Below are 26,517 nucleotides of genomic sequence, written 5' to 3'. Positions count from 1 at the left end.
TCACCAAATACAAAAAGTTTTGAAAATGTCTCTGTGGAGAAAGGGCATTATGTACCAAGCTTTCAATGACTTGATGAGGAATGAAAAACTCATGTAGTGCTCCTTTTCAACTATGTGTTATGACAAGAATTAGTTTAAAAAGGAAAAATGATTGTTTTATTGCTAATTATTCTATGGCAACATTATTTGAAAAATACAGAGTTTTTTTCTAAACTATGCAAGGTTTAGTAGTTCATTGCTTGTAGCTTCCTAAGTTCAACTATATGGATGAATATTGTGTAGACAAAAGTAATAGTGTATGAAGTATAGAGAATTAGGGATAGCATTTTGAACAATTAATTCATTTTCATTTAAGCCAGCCTCATTACACCAGAACAGCAGTTCTGGTTCTGGCTAAGAAGTCTCACAGCACATATTTTAGCAATTGCCCTGGATTTAAGATTTAATTTTTATGAAGATTATTGCTGCTAAAGATTTACCCACCTTGCTCGTCAAGCATTAGTTCCTTTGTGCATTTGCTTTCATTTGTACTGAGCACAGTTCCTGAGGAACAGTCCTGTGAACATTAGTATTTTTTGTACTCTGACAATTTAATGATTTAGCTCATTCAGATCTTTCATAGTTTCTTGCTGCTTCAAATATGAATTTTGTGACATCTTGTGAAACTTCTCAAGACAGAAAAGGCTATTCCTGCCATTGATACACAAAAGATTCACCATCAGTTTATTATGAAACCTCAAAGAAGGTGTTCCCTTCAGATTCCTTTGCTGATTACTATTTTATTTATCTCTGCAGGTCTCTCTGTCTGTCCCCTTTCTTCCCTTCTGGATTGTTTTTTAAACTTGCATTACCTAATTTTCTGGAGGTTAGCAGAAGTTATGGTGTCTTTCCCGAAGTTTTCAGGACTCCTCAAGGGATTGACTTTCTGAATTAAGACATCATGACTGCATCTCATGCCTTTATGAAAAGGAAAGCACTTCCTGGTAACTTCTGTAGACAAATTTATTTAGCACAGATCATCTTATAATTGCCTGCATATAAAATATCTTCTTTTTTTTTTAATTAATTTTAGAAAAGGCTCTCTAAGGTGAACTTAAGTACACTTTTCAAAGCCACTCAGATGCTTTTGCATCCTAGTATTCATTCTGCACATCTTAAATCTGTGTTATGAAAAGATACCCAAGTTGCAAATGTGAGTTATCCTAGGTGTAAAGTAGGAGAATGACTATGTTAGTCTGATGTTTTTGTGTTAATATTCCTGACTTCTTGTGAGAGCTAGTAGAGCTCCTTGAATGCCATTCTGGCTCAACATTCTTCTGTCCATTTCTGAGCTACCTGTAGGGTTTTGTGCAGATATAACTTAGGTCTTGCTTTCAGATATTACTTCAGTCTCACAAAAAGGCAACAGATTAATTACAATTTATTTTTAAGCAATATTTTAAAATTAGGCCTTGGCTTCTCTATTACTCTTGAAATGTTGATACTTGTTCAATATTTAGTCTTTGTTAGGTCAATAAGATTAGGTGGAATTGAAGACAGTAGTTAAAAGGCAAAGCTACCAATTAGGTTGTTCATTAAAACCTGTGTCTCGGTCTGCAGACATGGTGTGGACACCAAGGCTCAGCTATCACTAGGGACATAGCTGAAGCATCTGAGGAAAATTAGGTTAAAGTACTTACTCTTTCTAGACAGTAAACAGAGAAAAGGGGCACTTTCAGAGTTTGGTTCAGCTGAACTCAGATCTGAATGCTCTTTGAAGTTGCCTGTGTCCCTTCGATGACAGTAGGAGGAGTCTGAGGTGACTGGGTTCCTAACTTAGGGGCCTCAGGTAAGTGTCAAAAAAATCATACTTAGGAATACTGGTTTAAAATTAATATTTCTGCTGCTTATGTACAGTATGTGGCTTTCTATTGATCAGTTAGGAGAAAAAATATATTAAGTGCATTAATTGAAAAACAATTACAGGTGTCACAGATTAGGTCTGGCAGCTCTTTGTATGTGTAATTTGAGTATAAATTTAAGGAGCATGAAATAAGTGTAGCCATGGCCTACATTTTACATTTTTTCCTAGGTTGTTACATTGCAAGTGCAAAGTGCTTACTGTAGATGACACTACACCATAGATAATTTTATTGCTTCTGTTCAGGCTAAAAGTTTTTTAGCATTTCATATTTCAACATAAATAGATCGGATTTCATCTTTAAATGTTGGCCAGAAGACTGCTTTTCCAATAGTACTGTCAGAATATTTTTAACTTGTACATAAGAAGAGACAAAAATATATTATATGCATGAAACATACACAGCCTGAATCCTTCATTATTGTTGAATATATTTTCCTGTACCACCTGTGTAGAAATTGTCTTCAAATACTCTTTAAAACAGGTATTTAATTATTTCCTAAAGTATGCTGGGCACATAATTTTTCAGTTATCCACTGAAAAATTAAGGTAACCTGTACTTTTGATACATGTCATCTGTGTCTCCACACATATTGGCTGGCAGAAGAGATACTCTGGAAGATATGGGATGACAGACACACCTCTGCTGGCCTTAATGATGGCTGGAATATTTGCTGATATTTAGTATGTGATGATAGATGGCCAGAAGAAGCACATCTCTGATAAACATAAGGAGAGGACTCCTTAAGGGGGGTCATCTCCACACCTGTCTGTAAACCAGAGTAATGGCTTTTCTTAAATGTGATTCCATTGTGATGTTTAATAGATATCTCTTAGAATATGTGTACAGTGAAGAGAAAGAAAAGGCTGGTTTACATAAGGGAAGTTATTGTTTCCAGGTGTTGCACTCCCTCCTGCCTTAGCATTTGATCTCTTCTGTTACCGTGCAGTGAACAACATTATTACACATGACAGTAATGCATCTTAGGTCTGCTCATGCAACTGTTCTTAGTAATTCCTGGTTTTTCATTTCCTCTATTTCTGGTACACTGTGGAAGAGAAGCATGTACCTTTATGCCTGATCAGCAGACCATTTTCAGGTCTGAGTTCTGGGGACTGGGATTTTCCTGTTACATTAAATCACTTGGCAAGGGCTTGTGCAGAGATGAGTCAGCCCCTTTAAGCAGAGAGCATTTGAGTAAAGTACAGGTAAAACAAGCATAGATTAAATCCAACTAACTGCCTTACTGATTGAAAAGTCCAGCCAAGAAACTCAGAAGCCTCAGTGCCCATGCAGCTTAATTAAATCTTCCTAGAACATTTAATCTGTGCTTTAGGCTCTGTCCTTCTAAACAGACACATTTCAGGCATTTGGGAATGATTCCAAACTCTGTCTGAACACTGTTTTGGAGGATCTTAATTGGTGAAGGGCAGCAGTGTGCCAGGAGCAGTAGTGTGGAGGGTCATGTTCCAGTGCCCAGGAATGCTCTGGCCATGGTAAATTTTACAGCCTTAGAGATTAAAAGACCAGAAGCCCATTTGTCTCTCAGAGTTTTGCTTTTAAATAAGTTGTCCTAAGATACTTGATATTTGCATCTTGTTAATGATTTGTGATGGTATAAGAAGCATTTTTTTTAAAACTTCTTATTTAGTGCAAGTTCTGTGGGAGCAAATATTAAGTCTGCTAATTGGCTTGGAAAAGCAGGTGAGAAGCTGAATATCACCACAGGCATGGAAAGCATGGGGAGACAAGCTCTCATACCCAAGCATTTATGCCACCAGATTTAATCCCCTTAACTTGGGGAATACTGGAGATGTGGCAGTGTCACTTAGCCCCAAATGCTCGTTTCACTGTGATTACCTGTCACAGACATCCATGTTTGTACCTGGTGTACAAGAAATGCCAAAGAACATCTTCATGCAGCATCACTCCTCCCCTTCTACCCATAGAGCATAACAACCATTTATAGTGCAAGAGGTTTTTTTTGTGAAGGATGGGGAAAATGCATGTAGGCCCAAAATACTGACCCATAAATTGTTTTCTCTTATAATGCCTGTAGTTGGATGCTGAAAGTACAGTTTGCATACCTGTTTTTATTGTAAACCCTACAGGACACTCAAGTTCTAGTTTTCATTGATAGCAATTAATGTGGAGAAGGTGAATATTAACATTTTAAAAACCTGAATTGGTCTACGTATAATCATTTTCAAGCATGTCTTATAAGTTAATAAAGTAAATAAACTGTAGTCTGACTTCATTTTTTGTGAAGCAAATTGTACCTGACAGCCTATAAAATGATAAATTCATTGTGTTTAGGAAGCTGTTTGCAGCACAGACATTTCCAGAATTCTTAAAAACACATGATAATACTGACTCTTACTCACTTAGAGTGATTGAAGATTTTTGAAATTGGTTTATTGGGAATTATCTCATATATATATATATATATATATATATACGTGTGTGTATATATATATGTTAAATCTCTTGCATGTATGGACTCAGTACTTAACTCTCTGGAATAGTGAGTTAATATATTTTTCTATATATTTTTGAGGTTTACTTTGTCCATTTCACTTGTCTTTTTTAAACTTATACTATAAAATTGGACATAAACAGTATTTTTAAATGCATCTTTAAAAAATTATTCTTATGAGAAATGAACATCAATATTGATTTATGTAATCCTGGGTGGCCCTGTCATTGTAGATATCTAAAACTACCCTACCTGGCCTACCTGGTGCCATTCCAGAAGTTGTGTGATGTATCAGTCAGCCTTGCACTGACAGCTTAAAACTCTGATATATCTGGGATGACACCATACACCTGTGTTTGGACAGCAGAATCACTCCTGAAGTGACTATTGTATTAGGGTCTCCTCTACAAAAATGTACCCCTGAGGCACTGAAGAGTCATGTTGCAGTGGGTTTGTGATGGTTAAGCAGGTTGTCAGCAATCAAGAAAGTTGACATCGGTGTGGTGGGGTTTTTTTTCTGACTTTCCCTCTCTGGACCTTGACCTTTTTCTGTCCTTTTTTCTGGTGTTCCTCTTCTTCCTCATTATTAGAGCAGGCACCCTTGGTGCATATGTTGGAGCCCATAGAGGAGCTTTCAGAAGAGGAAAAAGGTAATGACTGATTCAGCTCAAAATATGCTGGCATGTGTTTCTTGAAAACAAAAAATATTATTTGATGCCTACAGTGTTTTTCATTGTATTTCATTATATTTGTGTGATTTGGCTGGGAATATTGTTTGTGTCAGTCTCCTGTTTGCTATTGCTTATAAATATTATGATTTCCTTATCCAAGTTCAATGTTTTTATGAAAATCTGGCTAATTTCTTTAAAGCAGTCACATGTCCAAAGGGATTTGAACTAGGCAGAGCAAAAATGATGGGGAAATGCCCCTGACTAGGAAATTTTGGGTGCTGACACTATTGCAATATGAGCTCACTCCCTTTTTAAACTCTGCATAAGAGGATAAAGAGTTCAAGTGGAAGGAAGTTGATGGTGGAGGTTGGAGCTGCCAGCTTTCATGAATGCATCACAGATGCTTTTACAAACAATCTGACTTGCACCTACCCATAAGGAGCCACAGCTCCAGCCAGGGCTGTGCAATTCAGAATAAAGTTACATAGCCCAGCATTGGCAGCTGTTGTGCCTCTTCTGAGGAGACCTTGGAGAAGGCCACATTTACACTGACAGAACAGAAAGCACTGTCTCATCCTGCATTTTGTTCTCCTGAAGGCAGCTAATAGTGAAACACCAAATAAAAATCTCTTCTGTGTGTGAAAATCAAAATCAGTCTTGAACCCTACAGCCAGTGGGTTTAAATTTCAAAGGAATGATGCTGTTTTGAAAACAAAATCATTGTTTGAATATGTCTGTGTGTTGGGATGTTTCCCCAGGGAAAATCCAGTGCCTCTGAACAATCTGAAATAAAGACTGTTTGCATTTTTGCCGTTCCTTCTGCTGTTTCTCTTGCTTGCCATCTTCTCTCTTGATGGATTGTCTTTGTTTCTTCTGCTGTGCCTAAAGGCATTGCCTGAAGTGCATAAGAGAAAAGAAAGAATGCAGTCTGAAAAGATAGACCAAGATTTTTTTGGGTTTGATGACAGTCGTTTGTAAGGGAGAGTGTGAAAATTCTTGACTCAGAACATCATTTTCTAGGATTATGTAGGAGCTGAGACAGTGGACCAGATGTAAGGTCCCTTGTCTCAAAAGTTAAATCTAGTATTTGGGGATGAATAAGAACACAGTTCCTTAAATAATTGCTCTGGCAAAGAGGATTTGGCTTGAGTTAATTAGCAAGAATTAATATTGTCATTAATTAGGATAATGCTAGGTAGTCTTGTTACCCTTGTTAGTATTTAGTAATTAGGAATTTTAAAATGAGTTTAAATATATCTATTTTTTGTAAGGATTAACCTTGGAAAGAGATAGGATTTTCAGAAGGCTCCTGGGAGCCTTCCCCTTTAAAATGTCTAATTTATGGGGTTTTGGGAAGATTTGGTACTGCATAACGCCATCTTGTCCTGAATGGGGATAGTCAGATAGCCCTGTGTTTCCTCAAGACCAATTGTTTGACTCTTCTAGGACTGAGTTCCCCAGATAAATCAGTTTTAATGTCATCTCTGTCAGGGACTGAGTTGTCCACACAGTTCCCAAAACTAGATGAGATTTCAGCCTGATTATATCCTCTTCAACACAGATCTAATAGTATGGCAGATGGACTCTCAGTTTTCATTGCCTATAGTTCTTTCCAGGACCCCATGGGAAGCCAGTTTCTCAAAACTGCCTAATACGTCATTTGTGCATCTTGAGACTTTTTTGTCTCCTCTTTAGGGTGCTTGTCTTTCCCTTAAAGAAAAACGAAAAGCAAATGGAACTGCTTTTTAATAAGCTGACATTGTTTACAAATAGAAAAAGAGGCACATTTAAAAAAAAAATATAATATTTGAAAGTTACAATATGGAATTATGCTTTCATTCCTGTCCTTGTCAATTGGGTGGCAGATGACTTTGCTGCCCTGTAAGCCATTATGGGAAGAGACAAACTCCTGCCCAGGATTTTCCTGTTATTTCAGGGGAGTTGGGAGTGTGGTTTACAGCTTTCCTGGGATGTTTTATACCCTTAGCCAGCTCTGCTGACCACTGCCAGATAGAAGCAGCCATCATGGTTCCACAGTTTATTGCTTCATTTACTTTAAGTGACATTTAGTAAAATTTTGTCTTGCCAGTGACAGTTCACAGACAGGTTCTAAATGAGTGTGTTTTGCTTCTTTACTTTCCTGTATGACCCAATAATACTTTGGCCTAACTTAAATGTCAGTCTTCATTTTAGATGGAAGAATCTGTCTAGGTGATTCTTTATTGCTTGCATAAGAGTTTTTTATTGACATAAGTGTCATTGTTGACAACGCAAGGGAAAGAGATAGGAACTTCTTTGTCTCCTTTTAAGTATGTATGATGTTACAGACTTGCATAGAAGAAAACACAACACTGAACTTTGTCCTTGAAAGATTTTTGAAGATGGCTGTTATCCATCATGTACTTTCTGTGAAACAGTCTGCCCCAGACAAGGTTTTGTCTTTACCAAGACTTTTGAAAGTCAACCTTACTGAAATTAAACCTTTACAACTTTGTAAAGGTTTAATTTCAGTAGATTTAATTTCAGAGAACATTGTATTGTTCGAAGCTTTTCTTAAGAAAAAGTTTGTAGTATTCTTGTTCTGATTCCTGCTGGAATTCAGCTTTTCTTTGAAATACCAGATTTAGGGAACTTAAGTATCAGAAGATAGTCTCTCTTTATCAGAAGTTTTCGAGTACAATGCTAAAAGTAAAGATCTTTGTTCCCAAATATTCAGTGCTGTATCTTTACAGTGATTCTGTAATGAGCAATAAGATACTTGTGATGGTGAGTATAATGTGCAGAGGTACAAATTCCAAGTGAGCTGGCTTTTGTAAGCTAGCCCAATATTTTGAAAATTACACAATTCCAGGTAGATAAAAATGGCACATATAGGTCTATGCTGGTTCTAAAGAATGCATGCTTAAGTGCAGTTTTTAATTGTCTCATGTAATGTGGATTTAAAAAATGTCTCTTAACAGCATTTTTCCTTCTTATTTCAGAAATTGAGAAAATTGATCTAAAACCAGACAGAAGTAAGCACTATTTAATAAATGCTCTGAAGTCTGATCCTTCTTTAACTAAAGAATTGCGAGTTGTTTTGGAGCAAGCTCTGGAGGAAAAGCTGGAATCCTTGGGAATTAAAGCAGTAAGATATTGAGTTATTTAAAAGGAGGGTAATCTTTGTACCATTTTTCTTCTGTTCTCTTTCACTTGTGTACTACAGTTCTCAACCTATAAAATCCAAAGCTAAATTTCCATGTTTTAAATAACTGTTATTCCTTAACCAGGAACCTGAGGGGATGGCCATCAAATTACAGCTGTGGAGGATATGGCTACACTTGTGGGCAATGTTACCGACTTCTGTGATTTTTCTGCAAGCTTTCTGATATCTGAAGTCTAAAAGAGTGTTTACAATACAGTTTGTTTCCTTAGGGTGTTCGTGGAATATCAAGTGATCGCTTAAATAAAATTTTGCGAGCTATTGAATATGCCAGAGAACGCAAAGGGAGGCATGAGCCTGCCATTCAAGGAATTCGAGAGCGCCTTGAACGTCAAGTTGGCCTTCGGATTGAAGAGAGATCATTATCTTCTAGCAGATCTGATGCCTGTGTTCATCTTCCTGGTGAAGGTTACAGTGCATTTTGGGCCTTATTTCATTGTCTTACATTTTATAACTGCTGTTTAAAGTTTTATTTGACAACATTTCTGTATAGCTGATTTCCTGCTTTTCCATATCAACATTCTATGCAGTTATGGACAACTAAACTGTTTTGTTTAAAGAGTTCTTGACATGGTGTTTAACAGCAAATTTCTTAACTCTGGCAAGATACATAGTGTTGTCTTGGGAGTGTGGCACTTTGGCAGCAAATAAACCCCCTTGCTTCCCAGCTGGTCCTCACAGATCTGAAGGGCTGAATATGGCTGTGCTTAATTTCTGATTTTAACCAATTCAGCATTTGAAGTCTCATCATGTTCCCAGTTGCACCAGGAATGTGGGTCACAGTCTGAGTCTGGTCTTGTTTTGTGAACCCAGATTCACCAACAGTGACATCTTAGCCTCAATCCCTCTTTCCTGGCTGACTGCAGTGATAAGGGTCATCCAGCCTTTGCCTGATAACCTACCACCCCCTCGGCATGCCATCATGGCCACATAATCCCTTAGCTACACATCTCTTGGCATATCTCATGGAAGTCCCTTCATCATATATCTCATTGCTGTAGGCCTCGTTCCTACATTATCCACCCCGTGACTACAGAAACACCTTCAATTTGGTGCCCCTATCACACCTGTTTAATGGATTTTTGGAGGGTCTCTGTAGAACAATTGCTCATACCTCTTCCCCACACCTTTCATTATAGCACACTCAGACTGTATATGTTTCTGACAGATCATTATCCACATTTTTATGTGCATGTCTATGATAAAACATATTAGAGTCAGGATTAACATAGCAACAATAGGATGAAGTAGTTTATTGAAAATTCTTCTAGCTATGAGTGACCATCTGAAGAGGGAGTCCGATCATTGATGCTGTTCATCGTCCTTCTTACTGTATTCTTAATGAAGTCCTAAGTCAAATTGATTAGTTGCTACCAGGACTGAAATTCTCTGTCAAATTCAGTGGCATTGAGGTTGCATTTCTAATTTCAGTGGGCAAAGTGCCCTCATCTCCTTCCCCTATATTTGCTACCACAGTAAATTTCCCAAGTGAGAAGTGTGGAAGAATTAATGTTGCACTCTAGTTACCGTAGTTATTAGCTTTCATAGATAGAAGTGAGAGTCTCCACCCTGCAGGTCAAGCTTGTTGATGTGTGAACCAAATTTGGTTCATGATGGCAATAGTTGCTTCTACAACAAGGATAAGGAGTCCTCAGATTATTAACTTGATCTTCAGTGAAGATGTGCTGGCATCATTCTCAGTATCATTACTGGAAAAAGAAAGCAGTACAACTTTCGTTTGGGTTTGTCCAGACAGGTTATCCTTTAGTGGCTCAACTTCTTTAATGGCTTGGACTAATGATTAAAGTCCGTTTTCCAGCTCAGAATATCTCTGTTCTGTCTCTTTCAGTGAGTTGGGCTGAATCTCTCTGGTCCATCAGGGCCAGTGTGAAACAAGCTGCAGTGCCATGTTCTCAGCAGAATCCCATTCTGCTGTAATAGGGTCCCTGAGGTGGTTGTGGGACCAAGCTCCAGAACTGCTTCATGTGTTGCTCAGTCCACTGCCATGACTTTCCCTTTTTGAGCAAACTGTACAAGGGATGGGCAATAATAGAGAAACCAGGGATGTTTGCACCAATATCCTAAATTTCCCATTAACTGTTGCAATTCTTCTAATCTAGACAGATTCTACCTATGCTCTATTTTTCCAAGGTATCAGAAGCAGCTTCATTAATCTATCAGGCTCTGAGAAACTTAACCTCCTTTGTGCCCTTGACACTTGGATGTAGGAATGTCTAAACCTAAGGCTGTTAACCCATTCTTCCTCTTTTCTGCTGCACACACAACCTCCATGGGGCCTTCTCCACCGGGTACTGTATTGCTGTGTTGCAAAAGTGTAACTACAGCTCCCACACCGGGTGCATGAAGAGTCTGTTAACCCTAGGTCTGGTCACATTCCAAAGAGCCAGTCTATCAAAATATGTGGTTTTTTGGATTGCCAGAAGTATATATACACACATATTACACATACATATGTGTATACATACACACATGTATATATACATACATCTGTACATATATATATATTTGTATATATGTTTATAAACATTAACTTTTGGTAATTGTTTATAGCACTAACAATACTATTGCAATCACAAGCTTAATTTCCTGGATCAAAATGCTTGGCATAGCCAAGGATTAAATTCTGAAATGTGTCTGATCTCTGAGAACCCGCTGTAAAGCAAGGGGGTTTATTTTTTTTCCAAATTGCTGCACTTTTAAACCCAAATCATGGTAACTCTGAACTGCTTGGAGGAAAAGAATTGCATTTTTTCTTCTTTTTTGGTGAAACTATAATCTGCAGCATCTTTAGTTGTAGAAATTAAATGTGAAAGATATTAAATGTTGATTGTACGAATGACATAGATAACTTTTCTTGTAGAAAAACACAGGTGCCACCCATTGGGAATTTCCTCGCTTGCCACACCTCCAAAACCATCCAAGTGGTCTCCATCAGCTGCCCGCCCACCTGGACAAAGACCAATCATCCCTGACTATAGTTCTACACCAAAGTAAGAGATGCCATTCTAAAAACACTCCTCCCTCACATAACAGTACCATGGGTTTGGGGTTTTGTGGCTGATGTGAACATTTCCTCAATTGTAAGAATTGAGGAAAGAATTCACAAAACTTCCATATAAGCTTTATGCTTTCTATCAGTCTTGAAATAGCTTCTCTCATTATTTTTAGCCCCAAGAAGATTCTTGGAAGTGGAGCTTCCAGAAAGACATCTAGCATCACGTATGTTTTGTTTCCTTGCCTTTTTGAAGACAACATTTTTGTTGACATGTTTGCCACACAAAAACTATTATTAAGCTAAATTCATAAATATTGTCTGGGCTGCATACAATAATTTTTTGTTTTAAAGTGTTACTCTATTTGAGTGTGTTATTATAATCCCTGAATGATAGCATGTTGTTCTTTTGGCCTATGTATTCTTTGTTGTGGTTGAGAAAAAGATATTCAATAAGATCAATAACTTCGTTTAGTTTTTCTCTTAGATGCTTTTTTTGACTGTGTTAATAGCATTTAGAGACTTTGGGGACCTAATTTTTTTTTTTTATATTTTTATAGTGCAGCCAAAATGAAATACAATATTCCATGTTCCATTCACAACAGGTGCATTGCTTTGACACTTCCTGCACTGAAAAATTCCCACATCTAACTGTTGTCACAAGAGACTTTCTGTGGCACAGATTCCTTGACCCTGAAATTTGCTGTACCTGCTGATCCATGAAAGCCCATCTGTGTTTGCCTGGCAAGACTTGTTTTATATTGGTCTCTTGTTTTGTAAAGATGGTTGCGTAAATGGAAAGAGCCATGTGTGTGTAAGAGAGCATTTGGGATAACTTTCTGAATTTAATTAGCAGCGTGATTTCTTTTAATTTTTTCTTTTAAATAGTTAAAATTTAGGGGAGATTCTGTCATTTTGCACTAGGAAAAATGCACATTATTGGAAAGGAAAATGCAAGGAAGCTTAAACATGTATGCATTGATGCATGCACTGAAAACCCAGTAAGTGCTCATGTTGCATGTGGTTTTCCTTAGAACACCACCATTCAGTTCAGAGGAAGAAGCTGATGAAGATGATATGAAACAGTCTTATGTAGCACCAGAGGCATTGCAAAAGCAGTCAAAACCATCAAGCAGCATCGTCCATGCTTTTCAGAAGCCTTTTGGCAAAAGCAATGGGGCTGGAAGGGAGGAAAATGGACCTCAAGAAACTGGAACACCTACCAAAACTTCTAAAGGTTTTTCACTGCATTTGTATATGGGTGTTGTAACAGCTGTGCATGATTTTGTATTTCATGGTAATATTTTTGTGTTAGAAAACATAGTGAAGGCAGACTACCTAGTCTTGAGTGTATATATCTATAGGTAAACACCATGTTTTTGCTAATGTATTTCTGTTAATGTATTACTTAAAGATGTGTATCATGCTCTTCTGTATAAATGCAGGAAGAGACACAATCTTTGTCTCAGAGAGACATCTTTTATTTATTTTTACTTTGTGGAAAATTTCTAGAGGGTTTACAGTAAAGTCCCTCCTTGCGAATGGAAACTGTCAATTTAATTTTTTTCTGAATTTTAGCAACAGTTATTCAAAAACTGACTAAACAAGTTGGAGAGAGTCTTTCTAACCATGGAAGTAAGAACAAACCAGCTGGAGGAATTAATGTTGCACAGGCATTTACTAAGAAAGAAGGAGTGAAAGAACAAAAGGTATCACTTTTAATATGCAGCATTATTACATTCAGTAATTGAACTATATGTATGTTGAATTTTTTTTCACGCTGAAATCATCTTGATGCTTAATTTTCCAAGATAGCTTTTGAATAACAGCTAAGTAGTCTTTTTGGGTACACCTGCACTGGTGTATAGAAAAGTGCTAGCAAGGGACCAGTGGCAAGTTATTTCATCCACAGTGCTTTTTTACCTTATACCTTGATTGGTTTGGATCAGTACAGCTCAAAGTTTGGGCATGGCATCATTCTTATCTTCTATTCCAGCAGCATAGAGAGTCCTCCTTCACTTGTTTTCCTAGTGTCTTGTTTTGATGGAGGAAAAAAGGAATTTGCATATCTAATATTTAAAAACATTATGTCTAGAGCTTTATCTAATATGGGTTTCTTAAATACATTTTAATGAGAGGACAAATTCCATTGGTCTTTGTTCTGCATCAATCCACAATCACTAACTGCTTTCAGACTGTGTCAGATCTGTTGCTGCCCATTGAGCATGGCCTGTGTTCACCAGCAGAACACTAACACAATGGATTTTTTACCCCTCAGGCTCCTAACATCCTGGTCTTCTCCTCAGTTTAGAGTTCTATAATTGGTAAACCATTCTGCTGCAATTTGGGGTCTTTGTCTGAACAGTTTTTAAAAGGAACAAAAGTTACTCCAAATGAGAAGTCAACAGCAGATAGTGATTTTATTTCAGTTTGAGTAGTTGTTACTAGATTGAAGTAGACAGGGAGGTACTAGTTCTAGCACTCAGTACAATATTTTTTCACTGAATTAGCAAATAATAATTACTGAGAATCCTGTTATCCATGATAAAACTGATACCCTAGGGTTTCCTGATTGTGAGTTAACTGAAACTCATCACTCCCCTAGAAACGGTGACACTTCTATTTCATTTTCCAGAAAGGAGTGATTGTCCTAATCAACTTTGGCCATGAGGATGGCATAATCACATTTAGCCTGTGTCCTTGTAATTGCCATTGATGACACCTATGTTGTCCATTGACTGTGTGGGTGCTGCAAATTGCACCAGACTCAAGATTATCAATGCAGACATGACTATTACAGTGCAATTTTTTATCTAGCATTATTTCCAAATTCTTTGTAGTGTCAGATTTTTCAAGAATACAAAGTGCTCACAGTTAAACTGGCAGGATGATTTTGTAGGGATCTTTAGATGGTGAGCCATTGTGTTCAGGAATCTAGGCTTCAAGGGCAAAGACCTGTAGCAAAATAAATCTCAAAACCTATCTTTTAAAAATGCCATGGTTTTCATTGATAATCTCCCTTCCCACATCTCTCAAGCCCCTGAACCTTAAGGCAAGTATTGAGGGAATGAAATCCCTCCTATTGTAGAAGGTTGAGTTTGAGACCCCCAGAGTAGCCTGAACTTATATAAATCCATGGGACCCAGTGAGATTCTTCCCAGGGTCCTGAGGTTGTTATAGTTGCCAAGCCATTCTTCCATAATAATTGAAAAGTCATCACAGCTGAGTGTAGTCTCTGATTGAAAAGAGGAAAATAAATCCATTTAAAAAAAAAAGTAAGAAGAAGAACTGTGGAATTACCTACTGGCCTGTTAATCTTACTTCTGTGCCCAGAGAGATCATGGAACAGACAGAAAATTAGACTATAATGAGAAGCCAGTAGGTTTTGATTAGATACTGGGAATAAATTCTTTACTGTGAGGGTGGGGAGGCACTTGTTGGAATTTATAAAGTTAGAAGGTTTTTAGGAAATGGTTAAAAAAGTATAGGCTTCAGACTGAAGTTTTGTTAGCATTGTAAATACAGCAGAAAAGTTTTCCAAGCAGTAGAGCCTACGTGACAAATAACAATAGGCCTCTGTAGAATTGGCTTATGGATGGCAACAAGGTTGCTCAAAACCCCCTCCAACCTGACCTTGAACACTTCCAGGGATGGGGCATCCACAGTTTCTTTGGGTAACCTGAGTTCAAGGTCAGGTTGGAGGGGGTTTTGAGCAACCTGGTCTAGTGGAAGGTTTTCCTGACTATCATGGGGGAGTTCAGCTGCATGATCTTTGAAATCTCTTCCAACCCACATCTTTCCATCACTTTATGAAAAATATTGTTGCCATGATTCATTTAGAATACATTGTGTCCCTGATGTATCCTGTATGGACACCATGAGTTCAGAATACCATACTTATGAAACCAGGGCAGGCAGTGCTGCTTTTTTTCTGCAGTCTTTACAGAAGAACCATCTTGTATACTTTGGTAATTATATGCATATATTTATGCCCATATTTATATATTTAATGTAGATGTCTTTATATAAGTCTTTGAGTTAATAAAACTGTTTAGCAGTTTTGATTGGTGCCATGTATTTACACTTGATCAAAACTGAATTCTGTTGGAAGTTGACATGTTTATCTCCATTTTTTACTTTAACAATCATTTGGGACTTCTTGAATGTTCGAGGAAACTCTTCCTCCAGCATTTCTCAATATATGTGACTGACTTTCCCATTACCACACCCTCCAAATGCAGATCATTTGAAACAGCGCAATAGTGAATTCTGGTATGTTAATAATACAGCACACTGAGCAGATCTGTCAGTTTTTGAAAAACAGTTTGCAATGTTGAACTGGAGTTATGTTGCAAGATAAGCAGTACTGGAGTCTCTTACCCACTGTTGAGACACACGACATGTTCATATTTGTTGATTTTTCTCTAGCATATACATACCTTACATTGCTTTCTAATAGCATCTGAACCTTCCTTCTGTGCAATGGAAGCACCATCTAGATCCTTACTGTAATACTGGAGACTCCAGTGAAATAAGGTTTTAGCTTTGGGAGAAAACATTGTTTGTTTTCCACAGTTAAGCTCTAAAAACAGCTCAAATCCATCGAACCACATTTGACTGAAAAATAGGGAAATGCTGTAGCTCTTCTCGCTAAAGCTGAATGAAGATACTCAGTTTTCAGGCAGATGAGGTAAGGGGGACCATGGACTCATTGCCTTCAGGTTCATCTGTCTGAATTGACTCTCATTTTGTGAACTTAGTATACAAATCCACCATTTAATTAAAATATGCTTGTACATGCTGACACTGAGCCTTGAGGGGAATGTGTATTTAAAGTTTGAGCACCATGCAGTTTTTAAAATGTTCATTATTTAATTTTATCTTTAAATAAATTAGGTTTAAATTGAAAAGGCCTTTACTGCAATATTTTTCCCTAGTTTGACTGTAGAATGCTTGTAAACTGCCACCTTGCATGTCATGTCTTTGTTTTCATGTAAGTAGTCTACATTCTAATGCTTAAATGACTTTCATCTCACTGGAATATCCCAGAAAAAATAATCCTATTTTAAGGCTGGCACATAATACCTGAAAACAGAGGTTTATGCCAAATACAGAACTGGCAGAACTTAAAATGTTTGCAGTTTCTGACTTAAAAAAAAAACCGAAACACCCAAGCCTCTTTTAGTTTCAGAATGATAACAGTGAATTAATATCATTTAGGTAATTGAATTAATGTAGATTTTAAAACTCTGATGATAGATTTCATAAAAGCCACGTGCCAATGCATTCTCCTTGAGCAGTTTCACATTGTTGAGTTTAGGAAAGAACTCAGCACAGCTTGAACAGACAAAGGAAAAATGCCTGTTTTTTCTTGTCCCTGTTAGCTCGCAGAAGCTGATGAAGATGATTGGGATATTTCATCAGTAGAAGAAGACATTTTATTGACGAAAGAGAACAGAGCTCAGAAGGCAATGACAGTTCAGAAAAACGAGCCCAGTGCTGCATCTGTGGTTCATGCATGGGGCCTTCCCAAGAAGAGTGCACCGAAGGAGGAAGGTAACGTGTTCATAAGGGACTGACCCACCTAGAGGAGGATTCAGTACAGTGTATTACACATTGTAATTCAATAGATGGTGTTTTGTAAGAAAAGAACTAGAGAACCTTTGTGTTTGGTTTCTTGCTATATAATGTTTTTATGATACTTAGTGGTACATAAACCACACACACACATAATACACAGAAATACCAACTTAAATTTGAGATTTTAAACCATAATATTATCAGACTTCAACGTCATCTTAAAAATTAATCATCTGAGGTTTTTTTTCTTCCCAAATTTAAGAGAGAAGGGAACTCACTTTGTCTTGAGAATAATAACATTTCAGGTTTGTTCAAACAATCTAACTGACTAACCAGGCTGAGATAAATATTTGAACTAGTGCTAAAGCAAAAGCCTCAATCTTATATATAATTTATATAGTAATTTTTAACCCTTAAATTTCAATGTATGTAAAGGTTAAAGCTGTGTCAGTTACATAAGGATACTTCTGGTTATTTTTGAAGGGAAGGTAAGGTTGGCACTGACTGCTTGTACTGTGCCTTGTCTTCTGTGAGAGAAACAATCTACATATTATCAACTCTTGTCATTTGCTTACTGGTTGCAATTTGGGGCTTCCTGAAGCCCAAAGGTATTTGCTCACATAGCATGTCATTTTATTTTATAGACAAATGCAAAGTAAAAATATCCCCAAAAGAGTATTAATAACTATTAATTGTTCTGTCTGTTTGTTTTAAAAGGCCTTCATGAAGCTGATAATACAAGCACGCTAAAAAGCAGCTTAGTCACTGTAACAGACTGGAGTGATTCTTCAGACATATAATTGTTCCATTCCTGATTGATTGGAGGTCCTGCTTTTGGGTTCTGCTGGGGTTCAAAATGCAGGTGAAAACATCAAATGTTTCCCAGTAACTTCTCTAATTGGTCCTGTAATAACAAGGATTACTGTTTACAGAGCTCTTGTGTCTTTCAGTCTGACTCTGAAAAAGAATGTTGAAATATGCATTAGTGGCCATGTCTATTTGGAAACAAAGCAATTCTTTCTTTTTGTGGCAGTTTAACGCCAGCCAAGCCCCACGGCAGCCACTCACTCACTCCCTCACCTGTGGAACTGGGGAGAGACTTGAAAGTAAAAGTGAGAAAACTCGTGGGTTGAGATCAAGGCAGTTTGATAGGAAAAGCAAAAGCCACACACACAAGCAAAGCAAAACAAGGAATTAATTCACTGCTCCCATGGGCAGACAGGTGTTCAGCCATCCCAGGAGAACAGGGCCCCATCAAATGTAATGGTGGCTTGGGAAGACAAAAGACAATACAAATTCTTCCTCTTCCTCCTTTTCCCCCCACTGTATATACTGTGCATGATGTCACATGGTCTGGAATATCCCTTTGGTCAGTTCGAGTCACCTGTCCCACCTGTGTCCCCTCCAAACCTCCTGTGCACCCCCAGTCCTCACTGATGTGGTGGTATGAAAAACAGAAAAGGCTCTGTGCAAGCCCTGCTCAGCAATACCAAAAACATCTCTGTTACCAACTCTGTGTCCAGCACAAATCCAAGACACAGCCCCATGCCAGCCACGGTGAAGAAAATTACCTCTACCCCAGCCAAAACCAGCACACTCATGAGTTCAGTGGTGAAAGTCTCTTACATTTCTCTGAGGTGAAGATTTTGCCTCTAATGTTTACATTAAAGATTGAAACTGGTCTTGCAAGAAACCAATGAACAGAATATACTGCAGAGTATTTCTTTATACAATCTTTAATGCATATTTTTTATATTTTATCATGAACTTTATATAAAATTGTCAACATTTTAAAGAAAATATGTCCATGTATTAAACTATTACGTTTCTACCATGGTTTACAATAAACACTAAATGAAAAGAAAAAAGCCTCAGCTCTAAAACTAATCATCATTAAATGCCTCCTATATGGGGAAGTTGGTTTGTTGTGGGTTTTTTTGTATTGGAATTCAGTCTTTGTTAGCATAAAAGGACAACAACTGGAAAAAAAATCACAATGTCAAGCCACAGTAATGAAAGCACTAACCTGCCATGGCAGAAGTACTTGACATTTCTGCTTTGTCCATATTGGCTGCCTTCTTTAAAAAAACACAGTAGTGTTTCTACTTAAATGAAGTACAAAAATAACATAAAACAAAAAGAACCTTGACTTTGTAGTTTGAATGTAATTTAGATAATATCAGATACAAAACTTTTTCTATACTGTGCCATTATTAAATAGGACTGTTCATTTTTTGTATTTACACTGTTGTCCCAAAATAACCAACTTTTATTGAAATTCCACCAGTCCATCAGTTTAAACTTCACAAAAAACCTGAGTTTGTGTCTGATTTTAGGGACTCAATCTAGAAAGCATTTTGTGATCATTTGTAATCTCTGTTCTCATTTATTGACTTGTACAAATACTCCCTCAAAAGTCATCACATTTCCATGACAGACAAAGAAAAAACACTAGCTGAATTTTTGAACCGCAGTATGCCAATACAGTGTGTATGATGCCATTCCCATAAGCAGCTGACATGACAAACTGAATTAGTAAATACCTCGTTTATTTTTTTTTCAAGAATGCAACATCAGCTCATGATTTCCAGGTATAAACTTTACAATACCAACATCAATCTTCAAATATTATATAATAAAATTTACATCAGTTTGTAAAAAGCTGCAAGTTAATATTTTTAAAAGTCATTGTCTTAGTGGTAAGTACATAGGGCTTGGGGTAGGGGGAATCACTCTGAATGAAACGTACAAAATCACATTTAAAAACGCTTTGAGTCTTCCAACAGTGCAACTAAACATAGGCGTTCTTGTCAAAGTGCTTGGGTGGGCTTTTGTCAGGGACGCTGTTGTGCACCTTTGTACGAGAAGACATCACAGATGTGGCTCCATTATAGGCATACCCCCTCCTGAAGAGAAAAAAACAACCATTTACAGCGCTTCCCACAGACAGGTGGCATCTCTGCATCCAGGCATTCTAGTAATAAAGCCAGAAGAAATGTATTTGTAGGGAATGTACCTACAAATTTCAGGGAAGGTGGCACATTCCTACTCTGTGTGGTCCCATTCTAGTTAAACATTGCCATTCCAGCTATCTCTTTGCATCTGTCTTTACACTTTCCTGTAACACATATCTCTCCTTCACAACTAAGTAAATTAGGGCCTAATGATGAAATAATTTAAATTGTGGCAGACCCTAAGTGAATAGTTATTCTCTACAGCTGTTCCTCTTTGTTATCACCCCTCTTCAGCTGCTGGAGGTCCCATTGCCACCACCACTAGCTCTGATGATCTGACATCAAAGAAACTTGTCTGTTCATGCCTGTAAAGCCACCTGACCACTTTTCCTACATCAGTGAATGTACTGTTTTGCAGCTGTAGTAAATTTATGAAACATATATATATATATGTATCACAAGTACTTGTTCTGAGCCAATAGCTTTTCTTTAATGGTGGACAAAGCATTAGCCTTACATCCCCTTACTTTCTTTTATCCACACAATCTTTTTCAGAATCTCATTACAAAGTGTTTTGAAACAGTAATCAAACTGCATACATATAGCAGGTAAAAATGCAGAGGTATTGATTTCTTTCACTAAGTAAAGTTTGTGTTTTACCTTGCAGCATTACTGTTTTCAGCTATTGAGAAGCAGAATATAATGCCACCAATTATGCAGAGTGATGCTCCAGCCCATCCAATGAACAAAGCTGCTCCTAATTCATACCTACAAGAAGCCAATAAATGTATTTAACAAAAGAGAGCATGGATTTAAGAGGGTTATTTCCAGAATAAAATAACTAAATACCGTATTTTTCTTGAATAACTGTCCATTGACACATAAATTATTCACCACAAAATCAGCAGCTTTGCCATTCACCAACGTTCTTTTCATTATTTCCTTCTGACTCAGAAGGCAAACTCTCTCCCTGCAGTACAGCTGGGCAGTGCTTCTCTCCCTGCTCAACTGGGGTTAAGGTTAGGGTTAGGTCTGGCCTTTGTGCATCTCCTCCTGGATTGCTTTGCTCTGGGGTTATGTCATTCTGTGGCCTGTTTACAGCTCCAGCTCCTCCATTTCAGTTTTGTTCCTGTTGGCTCCCAAACCAAACTGGACTGGGGCTTTTGCTGGGCCAGAGACTACAAATTCTGCCTACAACTCTCCTTAAGTTTCCCCTCTGGCTCTCAGGATCTGTCTGCCTCCATCCCTCATCATCCATACACCAGCCTGCTTAAAACATGAGGGTTTGTACATATGCATAATATACATATGGAAACACATGCAATGTATATGTATGCAACATATGCATATACATACACAGGTGTGTCTGGTATAAGCACTTGCACACACAGGTGCATGTTCCAGCATCTTTCTCCTTCTCTAGTCCCTGTGGCTGGATTCTAGCTGGAAGAAACTGCTCCCAGCACCTCCATGGGCAGAGTTCTCAGTCACCAGCAATGGTTCCCTCTGCTGCCTCAGCCAGCCACAAACTGTTTGCTGCCAGGAACTGCTCCCTTTGTCTCTGAGAGGAGACAGGGGTGCTTCAGGAGCATTTTCCCACTAAGTCCACATTTCTAAATCAACAGTAGTAAATGAAGGGAAGGAAGGGCATTGGGAAGAGATTCTTTTCTTTCCCCTCAGTGCTGAAGCTTCAAGACAAGCAGCAAAACCATGGATGCTCCTTGTCTGCTCCACACCCCAGCTCTCTGCCTGAGTACCACTCTTAAAGCATGTTAAGGATGACCTGCATTAGGTTGCAGGCCAACAGTCTCCAGAGTCTCCTATTCCTCACCTTTAGAAAACACTTGTGTGTCTCTTGCTCTTTCTCTGCTGCAGTTTCTCCTTAAGGAGACATTTATCTTTTCCAGACTTCTGGGATCCTGCACGGAAACACAGGCCCTGCTCCAGCCACAGTTACCAACCAGGAGTCTGTGCGTTCAAGCAGATGCTACTAAATTGATTTGCTGTAAACTGTGGTGAGGCAGCCAAATAAAAGCCTCTGCTTGACAGCCTGCCTGTGCAACTGCAACACTGTGTAGCTGCACTTCTCAGCTAGTTGTGAACATTTCCATGTGCACAGGCCCTAATTCCACATTACCAAAATACCTAACTGAAAATACTTGTCAGCTGTTCTGAAAAACTTGTATCTTTACAAAAGGGCACTGGAGAAACACACAAAAACAATCCAGTAAGGTGTTAGAAGATTCCAGACCATAAATCATCACTAGACCAGGAGGCACATGCAAGATCCGTGAAGAGCCCATGAGGATCAGATCCCCTCAGACTGTGAGGGGATAAAGACCCAGGGATTTTTTTGTTCAGGCTCCCTCTCTGGAGACCTGCCTCAGAACCATTCCTCAACACCAGCATGGAGCTTACAGACCTAACCCGCAATTTAAACTGCTGGGAACCATAGCTCCTTCCACCCTGGAAAACTCCTGTTTCACTTAAATATCTGTCAAACCTGTAAAGTTTCAATTCGACTTACGCTCACATTTCCAACAACCTTGCTAGAGTTTTCACATGACTCAAGGAGATTTGTGTCTCTCCGAGGATGGGGGTTTCTCTGATTAGAAACAGAGATCTACATCAGAGCTCATCACCTAAGATCCCATTATATTCAACATGCAAGAAATACACACAAAGTGCACCTGTAAAACACTCTTAAGGCATTTCTTTCATTGACCTGTAAAAGCAGATCAGAGGGACTAGCTCAGATGTGAGGTAAGCCCCCTCTGGGGACCCCTCCAACCCTCCAGGACTGCCAGAGCACACCTAAGGTACAAGGACCAGGACTAGGCTCCCCACAGAAGTTGATGCAGATCACCACACTGCTGGAGAACAGAGCTAGACCAAGATCCAGGATGGCTGTTGCAGTAACAACTTATTTGCCAAGACCATTTGCCCAGAAAGTGGGAAACACAAGCTTCCATGTTTTTATCTAACCACACAAAATTGTTGACCAGAGGCTGAGGGATTTAAGGAGACCAGGCACTATCTTCCCTTCCTGAAATTCTTCAATTGTACAGAAAAGAAATCCCGACTATATTTGATATAACTGGGTATAAAAGGGGTACCTGAGTGTTACCTACTAGCTGGGACAGAAGACATGGCCTTTGTAGTTGGCGTTATTTGACCTTTTGAAGCAACACTTGTTACTATACCACGATTAAACAGTATGGCCCTGCTTGGGGGACTGCCACACTGCCAGGTTAATGACTTGCAGAGCTGTCCTGATAGGTCTTTCTTCCACATCTTCAAACAGAGAGAACAACCTTTCTGATTTATATTGGTACTTAGGAGGAAAACTCAAGATTTTCAATTGCATATCAATGCCTATATGAGAAGTTAGTCAGATAATTTAAATTAAAGATAGTAAAGAAGGCTGGAGGGAAATCCTGATGGTTGCCACAAGGTGCTGAATATCTTGTGCCATTTGTTTCCCACTAACAGTATCTCAAGCCTATCTTTGGCACTGCCAGAATAACTTTGGCACTAACAGAATAACAGGAGGGAAATGTGTAGTAAAAGGCAAAAGGTTGGAACCCTCTCTCAGTGAAGAGACAATTCCAAATTTCCACAATATACCAGCAAACATTTTAAATGTGCCTGCAATGCATAAAAAAGTAATGGTTCGAAGATGCCAACAAAATGGAAATTTTGCATCAATTGAGAGAGGAAGGAGCTGAATGCCACCATTAGCTCAGTCTGATGCAAGGTCACTGCATGAGCTACGTGCATTGTGCACAACTCAAATTAAAATTTCAGTATTTCCTCCCTGTCTTTATCTTTGCAATCATGATTATGTCTGCCTGCAGCTGAGCTATGCTGGTTGTCCCACAAAAAAAAAAGGTAATTTCTGGAGAGGATATTTTACTACCATTATTTCAATATTTAAACTGGATTTCTCATTCCTTCACAGTAAAATTCCACCCTAAGGTCTGCCTGCTCTTTTGTAGCAGACAAGGGTAGGAATACAGTGTAAGAAAAGGACTTCTGGCAGCAATCATGGTATTTTTCACTAAGAACAGTAAGCCTGATGTCTATATAGCCAGGCTTCATTTTCTTCCAAGAACCTCACATCCTCCTTTCTTTTGGTGGCCTTTCAAGCCTGTCTTCTCTACATCAAATAAACAGAAACCATAGCGGAATTATGGAGAAAACTAATACAAGACTACTAATACAAAACTAATACTGCTTCAGGAAAAGCAGCATCAACCCTACTTCAAATGTAGATTCCCTTTAGTGTTATTTATTCAGACTATTTTCTTTCTGTCAAAGTGAAACATAAAGGGTCAGGGCTCCTTACTGATCCCTTACTTGGGTCCCAGGGAAATGTACACCCAATGTTTGGCATATTCTGGAATCACTGCCAAGAAAACTTTAAAATCCTTGCCTTTAAAAAAAGAGTTTACATCATGTATTAAGGCAAAACATGAAAGTCTCTGATGGTATAATTTACAGCCAACATTTTCAGACCTGGTAGTTAAGAATGTCAATCCAAAATCCAAGCGTTGGTTTGTGGATTATTGCTTTTGCAGATCCTGAGAATTTGCACAGCTTTAAAGGAAGTCTTCAGGGATGCTCATTATCTCTGGTGTGGATCCCAAAATTCTATAAATACTCACTCTCTTAAATTTAATTACAGGTATAGGCAAAGTATTTATGTTAATGCTTAAAAGATCGTGGGTTTTGATGAGGTTTATGATCCAAATTTCAGTCACCTGGATTTGAAAATCTTCCAGCAAAATTCCACCAAGCCTGCAGAAACCTCTCCTCAAGAGGAATCAGGATTGTATGGTGCTCAACACATTTATCAAAGCCACCTTCTGTCGAAGGCTCCAGGAAATACTTTCCTCCCTTCCCTATCAAATGATGCACCTAATGAGCCCCTGTGTCTTGTGCAATCCTTTTGCTGCACCTCTGGCATCCAGGCAGGCTCCATTCCCAATTAATCCCAGCAGCCCTGCCAGCTGTGGGCACGCGGATTGCAGAGCCATCTCTGTGCGGCAAAGTGTTCGTTCATTGAATTTCAGCACCTGGTTGCTCCAGTTAGAAATTGTGGTTAAATAAAACTGCAGCCCTCCTCTGCCCACGGGGAGAAGCAGCTGCTCGCTGTCTAAACAGGCTGTGGTGTGCAGTAGGAAACCTAAGGAATACTTGTTTGAAAGATTTATGGGTATAGGAAAGTACTTACTTTTGTGCAACAAAAGAAGGGTCAAAGAACTCAGACGTAATCCTGTTTGCATACAGGGAACAACTAGTCATAGAGCACAACCCTGAAAAGCATAAGACAAACCATTCAGTGGAGCTGGCAGCAGAGCTTTGGGCCTGGCCCTGAAGTCAACGAAGTCATGGAGGATTGTGCACGGGTTTCTGCGGAAAAGAAGCGGCTCCGGTATGACTTCAAATATGCAAAATGATAAAAATAAAGTATATTTACCAGAGAGTATGAAAATCAGTCCAGCTAGACAAGCTATTTTTGCTTTAGTCTGATCAGAGCCTCCGACTTTTGTACATTTCATCCCAACCAGTCCAAAAACGGCACCGAAGAAGCCCAGACAGACAGCGGAGATCATCAATCCTCTGCAGGCCTGGATGTAACCTGTGAGAGAAAGAGCAAGGCTAATATGAGAACTGGGACCATGACAGGTTTTGCTGCACCTTCCCTCCCTCTGTGCAGCATCAGGCACTCACTATTGCAAGTGGACTCAGACTTTGGCTGGAACAGTATCACTTTACCACTGAGTGGGTTCCTCCAGATGATGTGTGCCCTTCACAGGGCATCATCACCTGTGCCCAGCTCATAAGAGTCATACTATGGCACTCAGGGCTCCAAAACATTATCCCATGGCACTGAGTATAGCATCTGCAGAGGTTATACCCATGATGTTTAGAAGAGCAACTCCACGTGGTCTGATCAGGTCATAAGTTGCAGAGCCACCCTTCAAGTGCAGTGCACTCAAAGCAAGTCTTACATCAGTGCAGTTGTGTCTCAGGTGCAATATGGCTGGCAGTGAGGCTGGCAGCAGAGACCCTGGCTGGGGTCCTGAGCCTTCCTAGACCTGTCTGGATGTGCCACTGATTTGATTTGGATCTGCCCAGCAGGGCCTCATTCTGCAAGGAAGTCAGCCACGCACTCAGCTCCATGGACAGCAGTAGTCCCTTGGCATAAAGCAAATCACTGCCATACTTAAACCTGGACAAACAGCTTGCACCTGGCTTCAGCCACAAACAATTTGGCTGAGACTGCTCCCAGAGGGACATCCCAGGGCAGGACCCTTCAGGGGACAATGGGCTGCTTGGCCTCTTCTCCCTTCCGAGAATATCTTGTAATTGAAGGACTGTGATAATCTCATATCGCTGCTTACGGGGTGGAACGCTGCAATCTTACACAGCTGAATAACCATCACAAGATGTTTTTCTTCATAACCTGTTGTTACATCTCATTTAAAATGAAAATGAACTCCCACTATTAGGGCATTCATTCTTTTTGCTTTGATCTCCAGTGGGTGGAAATGTTGAGAGCTAAACCACATTGTCATTGCCTATTACACCAAATTTTATGTAATAATAAATAAACAAAAAAACCCACCAAACCCTGCATAAAAGTTTTAATATGTAAGAAAACAATATACTAAAGCAGGAACTAGAGGACATCTGATGAAAACAGAAGGCAGC

General features: G+C 38.8%; 2 protein-coding genes across 3 annotated transcripts in view; one reads left to right on the top strand and one right to left on the bottom strand.

Annotated features, from left to right (window-relative positions):
• Nucleotides 1-18,570, top strand: part of DZIP1 (DAZ interacting zinc finger protein 1) — a 38,946-nt gene extending 20,376 nt beyond the window's left edge. The window contains exons 13-20 of the mRNA XM_059491718.1: nt 8,030-8,175; nt 8,463-8,658; nt 11,132-11,261; nt 11,440-11,490; nt 12,298-12,500; nt 12,842-12,972; nt 16,648-16,819; nt 17,561-18,570. Coding sequence (XP_059347701.1) covers nt 8,030-8,175; nt 8,463-8,658; nt 11,132-11,261; nt 11,440-11,490; nt 12,298-12,500; nt 12,842-12,972; nt 16,648-16,819; nt 17,561-17,643 — 1,112 coding nt within the window. The 3' untranslated portion in view covers nt 17,644-18,570. The remainder of the gene's footprint in view (nt 1-8,029; nt 8,176-8,462; nt 8,659-11,131; nt 11,262-11,439; nt 11,491-12,297; nt 12,501-12,841; nt 12,973-16,647; nt 16,820-17,560) is intronic.
• CLDN10 (claudin 10) overlaps nt 18,552-26,517 on the bottom strand; it is a 55,065-nt gene continuing 47,099 nt past the window's right edge. For both annotated transcript variants that reach the window (XM_059491740.1, XM_059491730.1), the window contains exons 2-5: nt 25,280-25,441; nt 25,034-25,115; nt 20,458-20,565; nt 18,552-19,749 (exon numbers count right to left, since the gene is read on the bottom strand). In XM_059491740.1, the coding sequence (XP_059347723.1) occupies nt 19,635-19,749; nt 20,458-20,565; nt 25,034-25,115; nt 25,280-25,441 (467 nt within the window). In that variant the 3' untranslated portion in view covers nt 18,552-19,634. The remainder of the gene's footprint in view (nt 19,750-20,457; nt 20,566-25,033; nt 25,116-25,279; nt 25,442-26,517) is intronic.

The sequence above is a fragment of the Ammospiza nelsoni genome, chromosome 2 (genome assembly GCF_027579445.1).
Source record: "Ammospiza nelsoni isolate bAmmNel1 chromosome 2, bAmmNel1.pri, whole genome shotgun sequence".
NCBI classification, from domain to species: Eukaryota; Metazoa; Chordata; class Aves; order Passeriformes; family Passerellidae; genus Ammospiza; species Ammospiza nelsoni.
Note: the sequence above shows the minus strand (reverse complement) of the source record. Positions and strands in the feature narration are given on the sequence as shown.